Raw genomic sequence first — 16,647 nt, 5'->3', positions numbered from 1 at the left:
TAAAGAAAGCTATAAAAACAGGAATTTAAAGAAAATACAGCGTGAAATCATGTTAAACGAAGAAAAACCCTGCATAATTTTTAGGTCACCAATCAAGACTAATTTATAACATACTCTGCAAAAATGGTCAGATGCTTCTGCCTTAGTTAAAGCAAAAGATGTTGAATAATATGATCGAGTTATTCCGTTATGATCAAACTATTGGAGTTCATTCATCTTAAATGTGGATTTCAAATAAAGCAAAACGTCACTAAAAAAGATTAATTTGCATTTTCAGCATAGTTTGTCATTTAGCTCAAATTGGTTTGCTAATAACATAACTTGCATGAGAATATTTTCTTCTGATAATGTTTCATGTAATTCTTTAAATGGTCAGGAGTTCAAACCGATAATGAAATACACAATCAATAACCTGCAGATCTCTTTCATTCTTATCTTCCCGGCCTACTGGATAGCTCCATAAAGTATTACTGCTTATATTATGCCACCTTGTGGTCAGACGGGTGGTGACCACAGGATCGAGAACAAAAAACACTGGAGAACAAAAACCAAGCCTACTTAATCGATGAATTTCTCATTAACATTTATTTATTTTTTTTCATACATTTTCTCATAACCAATTTTAGGGTACCATTTTAACATTTTTCAATTATTTACATCTGTACAGAGAAAGCACACACATCCGAGTGTATACATGTACTACAGTTTAGACTATAAGCATTTACACAGAGGTGAACAAACGAAACAATAATCCCATCTCAATCCCAAAAGTATTGTGCTACACAAATGTAGTGACAAAGGCTTCGTGATGCCTCAACCACATCATCCTTTTTTTCTACACTTTGGGAATTGAAAGAAAAACAAACAAAAGCTCAAAAATCATCTAAAAAGTTAAGGCAGAGTCTCTTTTTTTCAAGTTTAAATAAAATTCAAGTTTTCAAACACTGTTAATTTATATGTGATGTTTCTTTTTAATTTTATTTCTTTCTTTTTTTTTTTAACATATTAAAGGTTTGTGTAATTAAACCTTCATTACTTTACCCATGGTATGTTTTATTTATTGATGAAAAAAAAAAAAAAAAAAAATTATCAGTTGCATTCAGAAAGTCCAAAAAATAAAAGTTTGGATTAACAGAGGGAACAGAAAAACAAAAACTCACAGGGAAAATACAAGATAATATAAACAACATATGGCAAGACGAACATCTCAAAGCATTCTGCGCGTGCTCCACGCTGCAGGAAGACATCAAAACAAAAACAACAAAAAAAAAAAAAAAAAAAAAAAAAAAAAATAGACTGTCTCACTCGGCCCAATCAACCAATGGACTTAACTAATGAACAGCATGACCGAGAGTGACACTGAAACGCAAAGTCTGCATAAAGGAGAACCCCCACAAAACAGCGCTGGTCCATGTGTGCTGAAGGCTCAGATCTTTTTGCTCTTGATGTACACGCCACTATATAAAAATGTACACAATCCCACTCGTATAGTTGTGGTGATATGAAAGCGAATCTGTGGAGGTCATACGTTAAACGTTGGTGCATGTCAGTGTCTTTCCCTTCGTTTCTATAGATAAAAGCACCAAATTAACCATGTGACGAACCGTAGCACCACACTGGGATAACAAACGGAGCGAAGAAGCAAATAATAAAGCCATCTATCATTGAGATCACAGCAGACTAGGCACATGAACACTTCACCCTCGCGACCGAGGACTTTGCAGTGTGAAGATCTTCCAGAATCTAATGAAGAGGCATCAGAGCGGATTCTTCCCAAACTATAGGCGAGTAGGGGAAAAAAACTGAAAAATGATACAGCAAACCGATGTGTGCCATTAAAAGGTTAAAAAGAAAAGAAGAAAACGTAAAAAAAGAAAGCATGCACACAAGAACAGGCATACATACACCTGCTACAATATCACATCAGTACAATTTGATTAGCATGTAAAAAAATAATTCAGAGCTCAAAAAACGAACAAAAAAAAACAAAGAGTCACTCCAGTGCTGGAACATCCAAACGTAAAAACAGAACGAAACGGATTTACACGAAAGTCTCACTCATGCAGCTTTAATGGATGGGGCCGTCGAAATTCAGAATCGCCTCGCCACCAAGACACTCAAAGTTAGCCAAATTATATACATATCAGTTTAAAAAAAAGAAAAGAAAACACACAAAAATAAAGTGTTTCAGGATCAGCACTATCCAAAAATCTGCATTTCCTCCCAACAGCACTACTTGAAGTTTTAACCCCAAAATAAAGGTGAGCTCTGACAAATGTTTTTAAATAGTTAATCTCCAACCGATGCTGGTTCATTAATCCCATTTTCCTTGGAAAACAACAAAAGATCTTGTAACTGAAAATCAAAACAATAGAAAGGACAACAAAAATATTCAGAGAACCCTTATGCACAAGTGCTTTTGTCTGTAGGCCCTGATTCCAGTGACAAGCTGTCTGTCTGTGTGCGCACTCACAGAGACCGTGAGATAAGAGGGACTCTCTCTTTTTCTTTTTTTCTTTTTTTTCTTTGAGCAACCCTGACAAAAGTTTTCGTTCCCGTTCGGTCCTGGAAGCAAAGCAGAGGCCCTCAGGATTGGTGGAAGGAAGCTGTCGTGCCGCCGCTGCTCGCTCGTTCTCCGGTGCTCTGATGAGGTTTCACTGTCTCTCTGGGACAAGTCGTCGCTGCAGATTTGGCAGGTGCGGGCGCTGATTCTCTGCATCTGCGTTCTGCAGAGTCAGTCTTGATGTCTTCAGCAGTGGAGCTGAGAGGCCGAGGATCTGCTGATGGCTGCTGTGTTGGTGTCTCCCTTATCCTCTGACAGATCTCTGCGTAGCTTGGCTTCCGGGGCTCCTGGTCAAAAAGGAATCGAATCAATTTAGGTTATCGTTTGCGCATTATTGCATTATGAAACGTAAATCATAATGTCATTCTTTGTAATCAAAATACAGCATAACAAGAGGCTTTAAGCCATCTATGTACAATAAAGAAACGAACAAGAATCTTGTGCTTAGCAAGGGTGCATTTGTCACAAAATGCAGCAATATTTATCATCATCATCATCATCATCATCATCATCATCATCATCACCAATGTTGAAAACAGTTGTGCTGCTTAATGTGTGTGGAAACAGAGTTTTCCAGACTTTCTGGTGAAAAATTTCAAAAGAACAAGAAACAAAATTACATATATTTATAGATGTTGTACTGGAACCTTTTATTCAGCCAAGACGCTATAATAACAACAACAACAATAATAATAATACTGACCTCAGACGTTTGAACTTTAGTATATCTACTGTTAAATAATTTGAGCCAATTACAAAGTGGTGAAGGAGCTGATGCAATTGAATGCAACAGTTCCATGTGATATGCGTTTCTGTACAACCCACAAAACAGGTGAGGTTTTTACAACTTTTTTTAATTTTGTTTTTTTTATTTTATTTGTTTAACTTCTGAATACACCCCTACACTAGCCACCATCAAAGCTGAGTTTTCCTATAGAAATGTCAAATTCCATAGCAGTGTCCACCAATTGTACCACTTGTCTCCCAACACTGAACTACATATATTATTGTTTTTTTACAACATTTTTGATTCGATAAATGACTAAAAGGTTTGATTCCACATGGTGAAGTTACCTGTATACTTACCGATATTGGATTGCTAAGTGGTGCGGTTTTAGCAGCGGGTGTCTCGGAGCATTTCTCTGCAGGTGCCTGCGTCTCTTTAGGTTTTTCTACAGTTGTCAGGCTGTAAAACAAGAAAAACAAGCAGGGCATTTATTTCAACGTGGCATTTTCTATAATTTTCCAACATTTCTTATTTGCCCCATAAGTACACTTATAATATTAGTAATTTAAGTCATTTTACATCCTTATTTCCAGCTGTACCTTTAAGCCCTTACGTAAATGATTTATGATTAGCTGTCCTCATTCTATGGGAAAGCAGTAAACACTACCTCCGTCAAATGGCTGAGTATTACCAATTAATTGTTGACAAGTAAAATTGGGTGTTTATCTCAGGGAAATCTTGAAACACCTTTCAAAGTGCTCCAAGCCTTTTTTTTTGGAATGCAACAAATGGAAAATAACGGAATCCTGAGAAATCACACCTGTCACTGCGACAGCTGTGTCATTACTTCAGAAGGAAAAAAAAAAAACCTAGTAAGGAATACTAACCATCTGAAATCACTTCTAACACTTAAGTGAAAACAGATTTGTGGTATGTATTGATTAGTTAGTCAGCCTAAAATAACCCACTTTGTAGCGGCTGGAGAGGGTGAGTGTTGGTGGTCCACTGGGGTCTGAGCAGCAGGAGCAGGAGCAGTCTGCACAGATTCTTTGGGGGTCCCTGAGATCACACGGCTGGTGACCACATCCTTATTTAGAGGCTGTGGAGAGACAAAGAGGGCCTCTGTGAAACTCCTTTCGGCAAGGACAGCATGAACAAACATAACAGCTGGACAGCAGGAACTCACACACACACACACACCCCAAGGACTTGTCATGGTTATGACTGACAGCAAGGTCTGCTGTGAACATAGCATTTCATGCATGAAGTTAATATTTTAAAACCAAGAGCACTGGTTCCTTCAAAATATCAGCTTGAAATATCTTTACTTTCTTTTTTAAAAGTCAAAATGACTATTTAATGCTTCAACACCCAAACACAAAAGACTCTCGTGAAAAACTGAATGAAAGCCGACCTTGTCTTTAACTGCTCCAGTGACAATGTCAGATAGTCGGTTGTCAAGGCTGTTTTCAGTTTTTACTTCAGGTTTTAGATTTCCTGCGGCTCCAGGCAGAGGAGGGAAGCTGGATAGACCTAGCTCAAAGCTGGGGGACGGAGTGCGCTCCTGAACAGGAGGGGGCGACTGTGTTGCTGCTCTCTGTTTAACACACAGGTTGAGAAAAAGATTGGAATCTGTACAACGAAATGAGCCTGCATTGGTACGTTTATTCTTTATAGCTAACTTTTGGCTACTCCTCAGTATGATGAATTATGACACAGCACCACAGGAAAAACTATGATTGTCTGTGCTGAATAATCACACTCCGGGAACAGATACATGGATGTACAAGTTTTATGTCTTTTATTTTACACTGGTCAAAGAAATTTAAAATCAGTATTTTACGTGCATTTATTCGTTTACTTGGCTGTGCAATAAGCAAGATAATGTACATTTGTCCCTTCAGGCTTGACTGTATCACTTGATGTACATAGTGTCCTATCATAACAAAAGTAAAACTCAAAACATTTGCCTATGCAACAAACCAAATGACATACTGGAAACTTGTTGTCATCTCTTCTTTTCCTGTATCCGTAGCCTCCCCTTCTTGAAAAGAAGCAAAAAACAATCAAACAAGCAATATGAAAAAAAAATGACCACCATTTCTTTAAAAATAATACTGGAGCCAGTTGGAAAAGGAGCCTATTTTCAAAAACATTGGTGTGTTTCTTTAAGGAAACTACAAGCTTTTTTCCCCCATATATAGCGCTACAACAATATGCAGAAATGCAGCATTACCTTCCACGGCCTGCGTTGAGTGAGTAGTCGGCTCCATTCACTTCCATTCGTCCACTTCCAACCTGGTCCCGACGCGGATAGCCCGGGCCGCTGGGTAGTCGAGGACGGCTACCCAAGTGATGAGCCTGTGGAGGACGTGTCCCATTGGGAACTCTCTCCGAAGGAAAAGTAGAGAAAGCAGCAGGGTTTTCCAGCAGAGTGGTTCCACGGTCTGTTGTGAGTCGAATGTGTGTTTTGTTGTGGTTCCTGTTTGAAAGAAAGAATGGTTACACAGCTGTTTTCTTTAGAAATCATTTTAATGTGCTGATTTTATGCTCAAGAAACATTAGGATTACCAATTATGAAACCGCACAAAAACGTTTTCAAATAAAATTGTTAGAAATTTCAAGAAAACATCAGAAAAAGAATCTACTGTCATACTTGATCAGTTTAAAACATCAGCCCAATTTCTTTCTTTAAACTGGTAGTGTGAACCAACGTTTTTTTATGGTAACAAAAGTACCTGTTTCGTGGTGCATATGGTCGGACAGTTAGTGGAGATGTTGCTGATTTAAATGTCGGAGAACCAGCGAAGCCATTAATGAACGCAGGACTGGGAAATGGAGTAACCTGTTGGTAGAAAACACCTGATTAGTACTTCCCCAGATGCCATTCAGATATTCCTCGGAGCCAAACAGAACACATGACACTTACCAGAGCCGGGTCCAGGTAGCTCTGTGTGGCTGACCAGCCCTGAGGCGTCACAAGTCTGTAAAGAGGAAACTGTTGCTGCGCTCCATACACAGGTGGGATATAATAAGGGGTGTAGCGCTGTTGGACATTTGAGGACACATCCACTGGCCGATACCCATTCTTTGGCACAAAGGTATTGACAGCAATGGCCTTGGCCTTTATTCTAGCCTAGAATATATTCATAGATGGATGGATAAAAAAAATTATAAAAAAACACAACAACTTTATTTGAAAGTGTGACAAAGGAGAAGCCTTGAGTCACTAAAAACAGCATTCAGAGATGTTACATATGCTACATTGCACTCTACCTTTATCGGTTTCCCTTGAAAAGTTTTCACCTCTTCTCTGAGATACTGATATGCCTGAAAGAGTGATGTACGCCAACATTTAGCAGCAGGAAGAGAGCTTATTAAAAACCCTGAGGCAGTAATCTGAAATGATCAAATCAGGGGCAATAAAGGAGACACTTACCAGCTGAGCATCTGCCTCAGATTCAAAGGTGATGAACCAGTTGTCATTGTAGGCAAACTCACAATTGATGAACTTGGGCAAGTTATCGCTCTTAAAGAGCGCTTCAACTTCCTGTAAAAATGAAAGCCAAATGTCATGTAGCACAAACATAAGGTCAGAGCATTAAAGATGTTATCAACTAAGAGTGATGCATGATAATTACCTCCAGAGGAGTGGCCTCAGGAACCTCTCTGAGAATTACAATGCAGCGGTTCTGATTGGGCCGCACTTTCTCTCCACATTTGTCCACTTGGACAAGAGGCAGCGCTGGTGAGTCAAAAATGTATCATTAAAGGTCAGACCCATCTGCTGTGTGTGTAACCAAACCCATTTTATATGTCTAAAATAAAAAGCCACATTGTGACCCATGAATTGAATTTAGACTCACTTTTTAAGATGTCTGCAATGAGATCCACGTCAGTGGTGAGTTTCTTGATTTGATCAAGGTTTGCCAAAGTCACTATTGGCACATACTGGTCACTGTCCATTTGCGAGATGAGGTACATGTCATTGGCTAGATTCTCCCTGGAACAAGATGAAGGTCAGGTCACCATCAATCCTATATCGTCTTAAAATCTTCAAGCTTTTTAAAAACATTCACTACAGTTTAAAAGTATGGTGTCAGTATAATATTTAATTTGCTGAATAGTGTTAAAATAATTATTTTCTTAAACAGAAATGCATTAAATTTATCAAAAAGGAACATCCAAACCATATTCCATAAAACATTCTTGAAAGCATATCCCACACACTTAAATGCTCTTAGTTCACATTTGCATAAGTGTAATACTCACTGAGATATTAACACAGAATAGTCTTACCGTTTTTGATTTCAGGTACTGTGTCAGGATATGTTATGTTTAATAACAGGACCAGTTACAAATCCATAATCTAACTCAGTGTGATCAGTTGTAAAGATGCCAGTAATTACCTAGAAAGGCAGAACTCCAGTGTTGCCTTCAACTGTTCCCGAAGGTCTTCGAGCTGTCTGGAGGAATCTGAATCATCCACCCCTGCACAAAAGAATAAATCAAATCATCATCAATTATTTAACAATGTTATAGTTATTAAGCCTTAATGATTGATTGTGCCATCTTGTGTCATAGTAAATGTGCATAACTGTAAACAACTGTAATAGGAGTAGGTTGACAACAATGAACAAAAGAGCAAAAGGATATTACCTTTCATACTGGTGTTCTGGTTTGACACAATGCCTTTCTCACTGGCTGAGCTTCCCATGTACACGGATTCTTGCTGCGCTGCAAAGGGCAGCTCTACAGATGGAGATACATGCTGTTCCTCATTCCAGTTCCCTTTGTCTTCACTGTTGTTATAACCTATGGACAAAAACAAATCAGAACCTCTTAAGACTGATAAGGATGGTATAGTTCAATTTAACTGAAGCATGGTAATATTTTGAAGTGTACCTCCTGAGATGCAGTTTGATGGGTCATCGGCCGCTTCTACCCATGACTGCTGAGAATCTGGGCAGGTTGGAGCAGAGGCCTCTGGTTTAGGCATGTAATTGGCCCATGCCTTCGCATTGGGATTGAGGTCTGAGATCTTGGAGGATTCCTTATATAAAAAAAAAAACATGGGTTATTAATCGGGTATGTGTTGAATGAATCAAAAGCATGTTCAATTATGTGCTGAATCAATGCCATTAAGGCCGGGACACACCAAGCCTAAAAAAAAAAACAACACACTGCACAAACTAAATACGTGACAAACATTTAGAATATCAGTAATGTTGAGAACTTTCTTAAATTTCATGTGGCTCACGTTGTTATAATAATATTCACATATTGGAATGCTTGAGTAAGGTCACGTTTCATTAGAACAGTCTTCTGTTTGTGCCGCCTTCATTTACTTACTCGTTTTCATTACCTTTGCAGTAATTCTCTGGCCCTGACTCTGATTGGATGCCTAGTTTCACAACAGAGTTCTCACTTTCCCCAACAGCCCAACGTCCCTGACGCTGATTCAACATGCTAAAATTTTCAAGCAAATGATGCTAGAGGTTTTTTTTTTTGTTTGTTTTTTTAACTAAAAATTTTCACAATGACAATTTGTAATTAAAATTTCTCATTTAATAATTGACAAATAAAATAGATAATTTTGTAAGTTATTTGGTTTGGTATTTGTTTCCTAATGCATTGTCATTCATATACTTTTAACTGTGGCTAAAGTGTCCAAATAATTTTAATGGCTACTGTATAACCAAGCTTAAAGTTGGTTAAAAAGTACTCACAAGTTCACTATAAGCATTCTGCCAGTCCCATACACAAGATCCTTCAGTGAATAACAGGTTATAAGGATAGGGTGCTATGAAACCCATAGAAGCCTGGAAATCCTCTGGGACAACATCAGAGTCAGATTCAAGATCCTGTTCAACATTTTGCACTGTTAGGCTTCCCTCAGAGACAGCGTTGTCCCATGCTGACAACAGCGCACATGCCTCTGTTTGGTTATCAGAAAACTGGACATGGGGTTTTTTGGCCCATGGAAGGCAGTGACTAGAGTCCACCTCTTCGCTCAACTCTGATTTTCCAAGAAGGTCAGACACCATATTCAGCATGCCTTGCTCTCCCTCCATTTCATCCAAGCCCTCAGGGTTTTCCATCTGCACAGGAACCGTGAATTGATCTTTATTGAGAAAATATATCTCGTAAGATGGCAAAGTGGCATAAATGTCAACCTGGTCAGGCTCTACTGGTAACGGAATTGCTGCATTTACACTCATGTCATCAACAATGACTTTCGAATCAGACTGATCAAAGTCAAGAACTCCAAGACTGCTTGTTATAAGTTTGGAAATATGAGGCATGGTAAGTGTCGAACTCTCAATAGAAGCATAATCACTACCATGGCCTTGTAAGGCGCATGACTGCGCATCTCCAGTTTCAAGTGATAGTCTTGCGGTACTCACAAGAGGAATGCTGCAGTCAACAACATCTCCTCTGATTTCCCTCATGTCATGAAGGTCTTCATGCTCCTGAATGGATGTAACTAAAGAACTCTGAGTGTCACTGGCTGGATTCTCTGAGACCAGATCGTGGCAAGTGCTTTCCCTTGTGCAATTTATTGACAATGAAGTGCAATCAATTGTCTCAAATATTTCAGGTTGGCATGCTGGTTGAGAAAGTGTTTGTACATTACTGCTAACAGAACAAACAGATGTCAAATCATCATTGTTGTTATTCCCATAATTTAGGCAATTATGCAGCTCTAAAGTCGGTACGAGTCCCCGTGGTTCAAGTTTTGACATTTCGGTTTCACCATCATCTGCACACAAACAAATCTCAGCCAGTGCCTTCTGTTCATCCTCGCTGAAGCATTTGCTGGCAATATGCGTCTTCTCATGCTGTAAACAAGTCTCTCCTATTTCATTGTCCATGACTTGTTCATGTGCTGCTGCTGGCAGTTCACTTCCCAATCCCACCTGTATTAAATAACTCACGGCCACACTTTCTGGATGTCCTTTATTACAGACACCATTGTGTGATGTGTTTACAAACCAGGTGGTATTGATCTGCACGAGATCTTCCTCAACAGGAGAATCGGAACTGGGTACAGGTACAGAGTTTAAGTGAAGAGTTTGTGAACTAGAAGAACTTTCACTGTGATAATCAGCTTCTTCAGATTTACCAGTGACTTCCATCAGGTGCTCAAAATTCACAAAGGCATTTGTAGGAAGCAGAGATGGACTTATGTCACATGGTTCAGCATTTGCAAAATTTGCATTTGGTTCTACATTCTGTTCCCAGTTTGGACTGTCACAAGATTCTGACACAATCTTTGTCTGGTCAGTGGGGAAAACACCACAAGGGTAAACGTGTGTACGCGGAGTCATGTCCAACTTGTCTTCTTTTGCATTACAAGTGAAATCTAAACAAATATCTTCTGCATGAGATGGACTGCTCAATCTCCGAAGCACACCAGCAACCTTGAACATGTCAGATTCATTTGTATGCCCTTCACTTTGCAATTTACTGCACTGGCAAGGATTCAGAATGACCTCCTCCAGTGTTGCTATTTGCCTTGGTTCAACTCCAACTCTACCAAAGGAAGGTGATTTTGGCAAGTTGTCTCCTTTATCAGAAGTCAGTGGGGTCTTAGAGCAAAACCTTACATTTTCAATGTCTTCAGAGGTTTTCTTACAAGAAAATCCTTGGTCCTCCGTCTCAACTAACTTTTCTGATGAAGATGTGCTGACAGCTGTGAAAGCCTGAGGCATTTCTTTAAGAACTTTCTCTGTCTTGGTTTTCCTGGAAATACATTGATCTGACTCCATGATAACTACGTTAAGGTTTGAGCATCTATCTGATGTGTTTCCAAGAGAAGAAATGAAGGACTCAACCTTATCTGACACAATTGGTTTGTTCTCCATCCTTAGGTTAATTGATTCTCTATCATCATTTCTGCATTGATTTTCCCGTTCTAATTCATCCGAAGGACCATTTAGATCTTGCTGAGCAGATTTCAACATAGATTCTTCAAACACAGTGTTATGTCTGTTGAGCTCAGAACCACTCTCCAGATCTGTGGCCTTGTAACGAGAGCTACTATAAAGATCATGGTCATTAAGTAGGTCAGCAGGTTCCCCCTGTGGCAACGCGGTATCTGTACTTGACTTCAACACAGACATCTGTCCATTTTGTGCCAGCAGATCTGGGGAGAGTTGATTAATGTCCTCTACAGCAATAAAGGGAGAAAGAGTGTTCTCTGTACAAAGAGTAGAAACAAAATTTTCACATAAAGACTTTTCATTTTCTTGAGCAGGAAATGGTTTCAGAAGATCTGGGAGGGTATGTTCTTCATTTGGAAGTGCTAAATTTACAGGTAGACTTGTCAAAGACCCGGTCTCTGAGGAACCTTTTTCTATCTGTTTTGCTGCTGTAAATTTATGTAAAGGTTCTGTACCCGATATTTTGCAGTCTTTCGGTAGTAATGAATTATCAAACAAAGCCTTTTCAGAGACAGCTGGAGCACTTGTGTACCTGACTGCGTCAGCTTCTGTCACAGGCTGGTGCCCACACTCGCTCCCGAGATCCTCTAAATCAATCAAGCAGATGCTGTAGAAACTCTGTTCTTTTTTAAAGCCCCGGTCAGTGATCAACGGTCCAGAATTTCCATCTTCAGAGTCATCCAGATTTATTGAGCTCCTAGAGTATTTATTGAATGGAAGTGTGGCATGCTTTGAAGTGAACGAAGGTCTTGACTGAACATCCCACAGGGTCTTAACTTGTTCCTCTTTTGCAATAACAGAGAAACCAGAATGTTGATCCTTTAAAACACACGACTGACTAATGCCCAGGGTGTTTCCTCCAGAGGTGGTGTTTTCACTCTTGCCATCTCTAGTTAATTCTGTGGAATTTTTTGGACCATCACAAAACCATTTTGCTCTCCTTATGGCATTTTCAGCTATTCTTCGTTTCACAGAATCCAATGTGTCAGGTTCCTTAATTTGGCAATTGTCTCTATCGTCTCTCCCCATTTGACTGGCATTTCCTTTCTGGACCATAGCTTCGTGAATGGGTGGATCGCCGACAGGTGGATCCCAAAATGCCATTCCATCCTGTACACTACTACCGCCCTCTTCAATGAGGTTGAGGCCTGCTGACAAGTTTGCGGAGGACACATTACAACTGATATCTAAAGCAGCGTTCACGTTCCCATTTTCAGAAGGCTTCACACCATCCAGATCGGCAACAGACCATGCGCAGCCTTTGACGTCTTTCACTGTGGAGCCCTCAGGAATGGCTGCCTGAAGAAGACTTGTTCTCTCGCTGACCAGGTTAGGGTTCAGTTCTTTGCTGAAGCAACACCCCATATTTTAATTTATCAAAGGACGTCTATGCAAACCGGTGAACAAAAACTAGCTCCTCTCACAAGCTCCTCGGAGAGGGAAAGAGAGAAAGAGGCACACGCTATGGCTGCTTACCCCCTCCCCAGACCCAAAATAGCACATTTAAAATTATACAGCTGACTCACATGGGCCCATCACTCAAATGCGAACTCTCTTCAATGATTGGTGCTTCAATGAAGGCTGCACTTGCATTGTATGAATGGGATCAGCAACTTGGCAACGTCCCAAAACACAAGGGTGGTTCACACAACCGCCTCTTAAGCCTTTTCACAACGCCCAAAATTGCGGCGGGGTGTCTCGGTTGTTTTGCTATTAGGTATTTTATTCTTTAAATCACAAATACTTAACATGCTTCAAAAGACTAGCCGGTGATATGTAGGTTATACTTTACCAAAAGGGGAATCTCTTTCTCCTTTGCTTCCTGTGACTGCTGCACCTGTGGCTCCACGATAGTTTTTCCTTCCTGGTCTGAAGTCATGAGCTGTCCAGGTTCTAGCTCCGAACGCAGAGCTCTCCAGACCACCAGGGAACTACGGATGACCAAGCAATGAAGACAAATCAACTACAAATAATAATAAATAATCAACTAAAAACAAACAAAATCTATTCACAGTACATTATAATAACACTAATTACCAACCATTTATTCTTATACTTACACTTACAATATAGTTCAAACATTTATCAATATTTGACAGTAAAATGGTTACAAAAGATTTCCATTTTAAATGCTTACCTTTTTATTAAATGACAAACAAAAATTTATTACAATATTCACAAACACCCGCAGCACAAGACTTTTCAAATTTGACAATCAATCAGGTGAAATGTTTATTCAGAACCAAATTAACATGTTAAAATGTCTTTTAGAAGAATCATGTGTCACTAAAGAAAGATGTACACACATATATATATATATATATATATATATATATATATATATATATATATATATATACACACACATTTATATATGTGTGTGTATGTATGTATATATATATATATATATATATATATATATATATCTATATATCTATATATCTATATATATATATATATATATCAACTCCATTATCACAATGAAATCAAAAATGTCTCGTTTTATACTTTTTAATAGTTTTGATAATACTAAACTTTCTTATTTTCTGAGGGTTTTTTTTTTTTTTACTCCCCAATCTGTACAGAAAAGCTGACTGGTCAATATAACTACTGGGGAAAGCATCTTTGAATAGGCTGACCTCATCAAAACCTACGAACACTTAACATGCTGAAAAGGGAACTGTCTGTTACTGAAAACTCTTTGAAATACCAGATATCTTAAATTGATTACAGACTGTATCCATGAGAAATAAATTCTTTATAACACATGTATAGCCATTTAAACAGAATGTGAGTACGGTTATAATCAAAACAACTGTTATAAAATATTGTATTGGTATATTTATGTAAACAAACAGTAATAATGCATATGCATCCAAAATAAGATCGCTCTAACACGTGCAGTAAGGAAATATTTCATACACTTTAAAATTGAACTAATTACGCTTCTAGATCATAATATACGAATTTAACAATTGCTTGATCGTGTTATCATTAAAAAAAAGCATACATTTGATCTGTCAAAGTTGAATTCTGAATAAAGATAGTCCTTTCAAATGACACATGGTGGATGTTTACATTATGACAGTACGTAAACATGACAGCTCCGCGATGCATAACCACTTAAAATGACCAATAATTAAATTCAGTGTTATAAAATGACATGTAAAAAAACATATGCAAAGTAAATGATGATTGAAAACTACACAAATGTACTAGAGATGTCAAATCAACTCAATCCATATGTCAAAGCACATGAATGCTGCAGGCCACAAACAGACAGCTGCTAGCTGAACCAGTTAAACTATCCTTTTCTGTAAAGTTAACTGCACACGAACATATTAAAAACAAACTTTAAAATCCTTAAAATCTTCATCTATCTAACATAAAACGTCAAACGTCCATAAAACAGCCTATTTAAACTGAAAAACAATGAGTGTCTGTGTTAGCCTGCATGCTAAAGACTGGCAGATATTGAGAAGTAATACAGCTAGCCTGTACAGTTAGCGCAAGGTGCTAACTTCAAATGGTGAACAAACACTTCAGATATTCGTTTTTGGATCAAATTCCTGTCTAAAAACGTATAGGGATGAAAAACGTGATTATATATGCGCGATAATGGCGCGTATGAGTTCCCACTCACCTGTTTCTGCTCTCCGCGCACGGGAGACTGTTTGCGGCCCGAACGTCTGACTTCCACGGACAAAACTTGTAAAACAAATCCACAAATCGGTGCAGGAAACTTTCTAGCCGCCACAAAACCTTCAACAACCTCCAAATACCACCAGCTCCTCGGTCTCAGGCCTGATAGTGAACTTTAAAGGTCTGTTTGGTGATGTTTAGGTGACTGGCTAACGTTTGTTGTCGAGATGGTAACAACACGAGAGTGAATGCGTGTTATTCTTCAAAACGGCTTAAGTCTCAGTGCGAGAAACGCGACTAACTATAACTGTACGCGCTAGTTAAACTGCGATATGATAAGGAACGGAGCCACACGCCTCTTCCCTCCCCGTGTATTTGTGTCCGGAGTTGCGCTTCACTCTCTCGGCCAAACCGCACAACGAACTCCCGCCCAGAGCCGCTTTATTGACTAGCCCGCCCACTCTCCACTGCGGCCCTTTCAATAACCCAACGGCTGCGTTTGGCTGCAGTTCAATGAACGCTGTCGATAGGGGGCGCTGTATGCCAACAAATTGTGCGTGCTCTGACGTCCATAAAATGAAAAGATGAAAATATTTTGATAGTTATTATGTTGAATGAAGGCATGCGGCGCTTAAACTTAAAGCGAGTTCATGCATTTTGTGTAAACAGAAGCTTTTTAGGTTTTTTTTATTATTAGCTACTTGTCTCAACATAACAGACCCTTGTTACGCTTATGTAAATTACGTTGGTGCATAATATGTTTAAATGTATGAATTTTGGTAAAGGTGGCGGCACTGGTAGGACTACGTCTGATCAGGAATGTAGCCAATCAGGATCCTCACTGAGAAGCGTGTGACTCGTGTGAGTGTGAGTGGATGGTCTGGCTTGTATTAAAAGATTCTCTGCTTCCGTTTCATCTGCAAGATTTTTCGGTTGGTTGAGATAGACTACGGGTACTGATAGAGGCCAAAAAGGCAATCTCTTGCGAATGTGCTGTTGTTCTCAAACCTTCTTAGTGCAAGAATTAAAACATGCAGGAGGAGCCATTAATAAAAATTACATATCTTTTTACAACCTGTCCACCATCATAGTCATGTCTGACAGAATGAACAATGGTCTAATAGTGAGAAATGAGAGGTAACCAGGAAAGAGATAAAGGCTTTTTAATATGTCAGTCATAGAACATTTCTATAGTCTATTTCATAATATTCTATTCTGGTTTTTTCTATGTTTGGAATGGGTTTAGTAGCTCTACAGGCACCATAATGACACATAAGCCATCAGATATAGATCTATGTTGCTAAATGTTGTTTAATGCTTAGCCAGTATGTTGTTGGTTATATGGTTATATGTGTGTATATTGTGTATATTAATTATGCAAGCTTATATAAATAAATACAAACACATATATGTATATACTAAACAGAAGTTTATATATGCATTTATACTTGTATACAATTTATATTATATATAACATTACATAACATATTTTCCTTAATATATGCATGAACAAATATGCACAGTTCACAGCACATACACATGAAGTATGTAAACATAAACTTTTATTCTGAATGTGATTAATCAATGAATCATTTTGCAGCCCTATTTTAAATTAATTCAGTCAAATCATGTGACATAAATAGAAGAAAAGCATGTAAGGGAAACACAATTTTTCAGTCCTTACCAATCAGTTAAAAAATCATAATTTGTGCATAAATATATACTTTTTGCATTATCAACAATTTTTCTCCTCAACACTGTGAAGCTAT

General features: G+C 38.5%; 1 protein-coding gene across 5 annotated transcripts; it reads right to left on the bottom strand.

Annotated features, from left to right (window-relative positions):
* Positions 1–566: 566 nt before the first annotated feature.
* On the bottom strand, positions 567–15,322 carry larp4b (La ribonucleoprotein 4B). 5 transcript variants are annotated; one of them, XM_043226701.1, is made up of 17 exons: positions 14,880–15,322; positions 13,029–13,167; positions 8,196–8,343; positions 7,950–8,105; positions 7,700–7,781; positions 7,157–7,293; positions 6,932–7,035; positions 6,730–6,840; positions 6,567–6,620; positions 6,220–6,426; positions 6,029–6,135; positions 5,527–5,772; positions 5,286–5,334; positions 4,705–4,887; positions 4,259–4,389; positions 3,650–3,749; positions 567–2,850 (listed from the first exon to the last, which is right to left on the bottom strand). In XM_043226701.1, the coding sequence occupies exons 2-17, from the start codon at positions 13,113–13,115 to the stop codon at positions 2,587–2,589; spliced, it is 2,166 nt and encodes a 721-aa protein (XP_043082636.1). In that variant the 5' UTR covers positions 13,116–13,167; positions 14,880–15,322; the 3' UTR covers positions 567–2,586. The 5 variants fall into 5 exon arrangements, with proteins under 5 accessions (XP_043082636.1, XP_043082637.1, XP_043082634.1 ...); XM_043226702.1 differs by having other exon boundaries at positions 5,286–5,331; XM_043226700.1 differs by lacking the exons at positions 13,029–13,167; positions 14,880–15,322 and adding exons at positions 2,995–3,145; positions 9,020–13,004 and having other exon boundaries at positions 2,711–2,850.
* Between the last annotated feature and the right edge of the window lie 1,325 nt (positions 15,323–16,647).

Source organism: Puntigrus tetrazona, chromosome 24, assembly GCF_018831695.1.
Source record: "Puntigrus tetrazona isolate hp1 chromosome 24, ASM1883169v1, whole genome shotgun sequence".
Taxonomy (NCBI): Eukaryota; Metazoa; Chordata; class Actinopteri; order Cypriniformes; family Cyprinidae; genus Puntigrus; species Puntigrus tetrazona.
This window is presented reverse-complemented; position numbering and strand designations above follow the sequence as displayed.

What these genes read in the sequence shown, in the direction of transcription:
- larp4b (XM_043226698.1), bottom strand. Translation starts at nt 12,601, where the DNA reads ATGGGGTGTTGCTTCAGCAAAGAACTGAACCCTAACCTGGTCAGCGAG. An exon ending in TTCAAGGGAAACCGATAAAG is followed by an intron (nt 6,427 to 6,566) that starts GTAGAGTGCAAT and finishes AATATATTCTAG; the next exon opens with GCTAGAATAAAGGCCAAGGC. An exon ending in GAGATGACAACAAGTTTCCA is followed by an intron (nt 4,888 to 5,285) that starts GTATGTCATTTG and finishes TGTGTTAAACAG; the next exon opens with AGAGCAGCAACACAGTCGCC.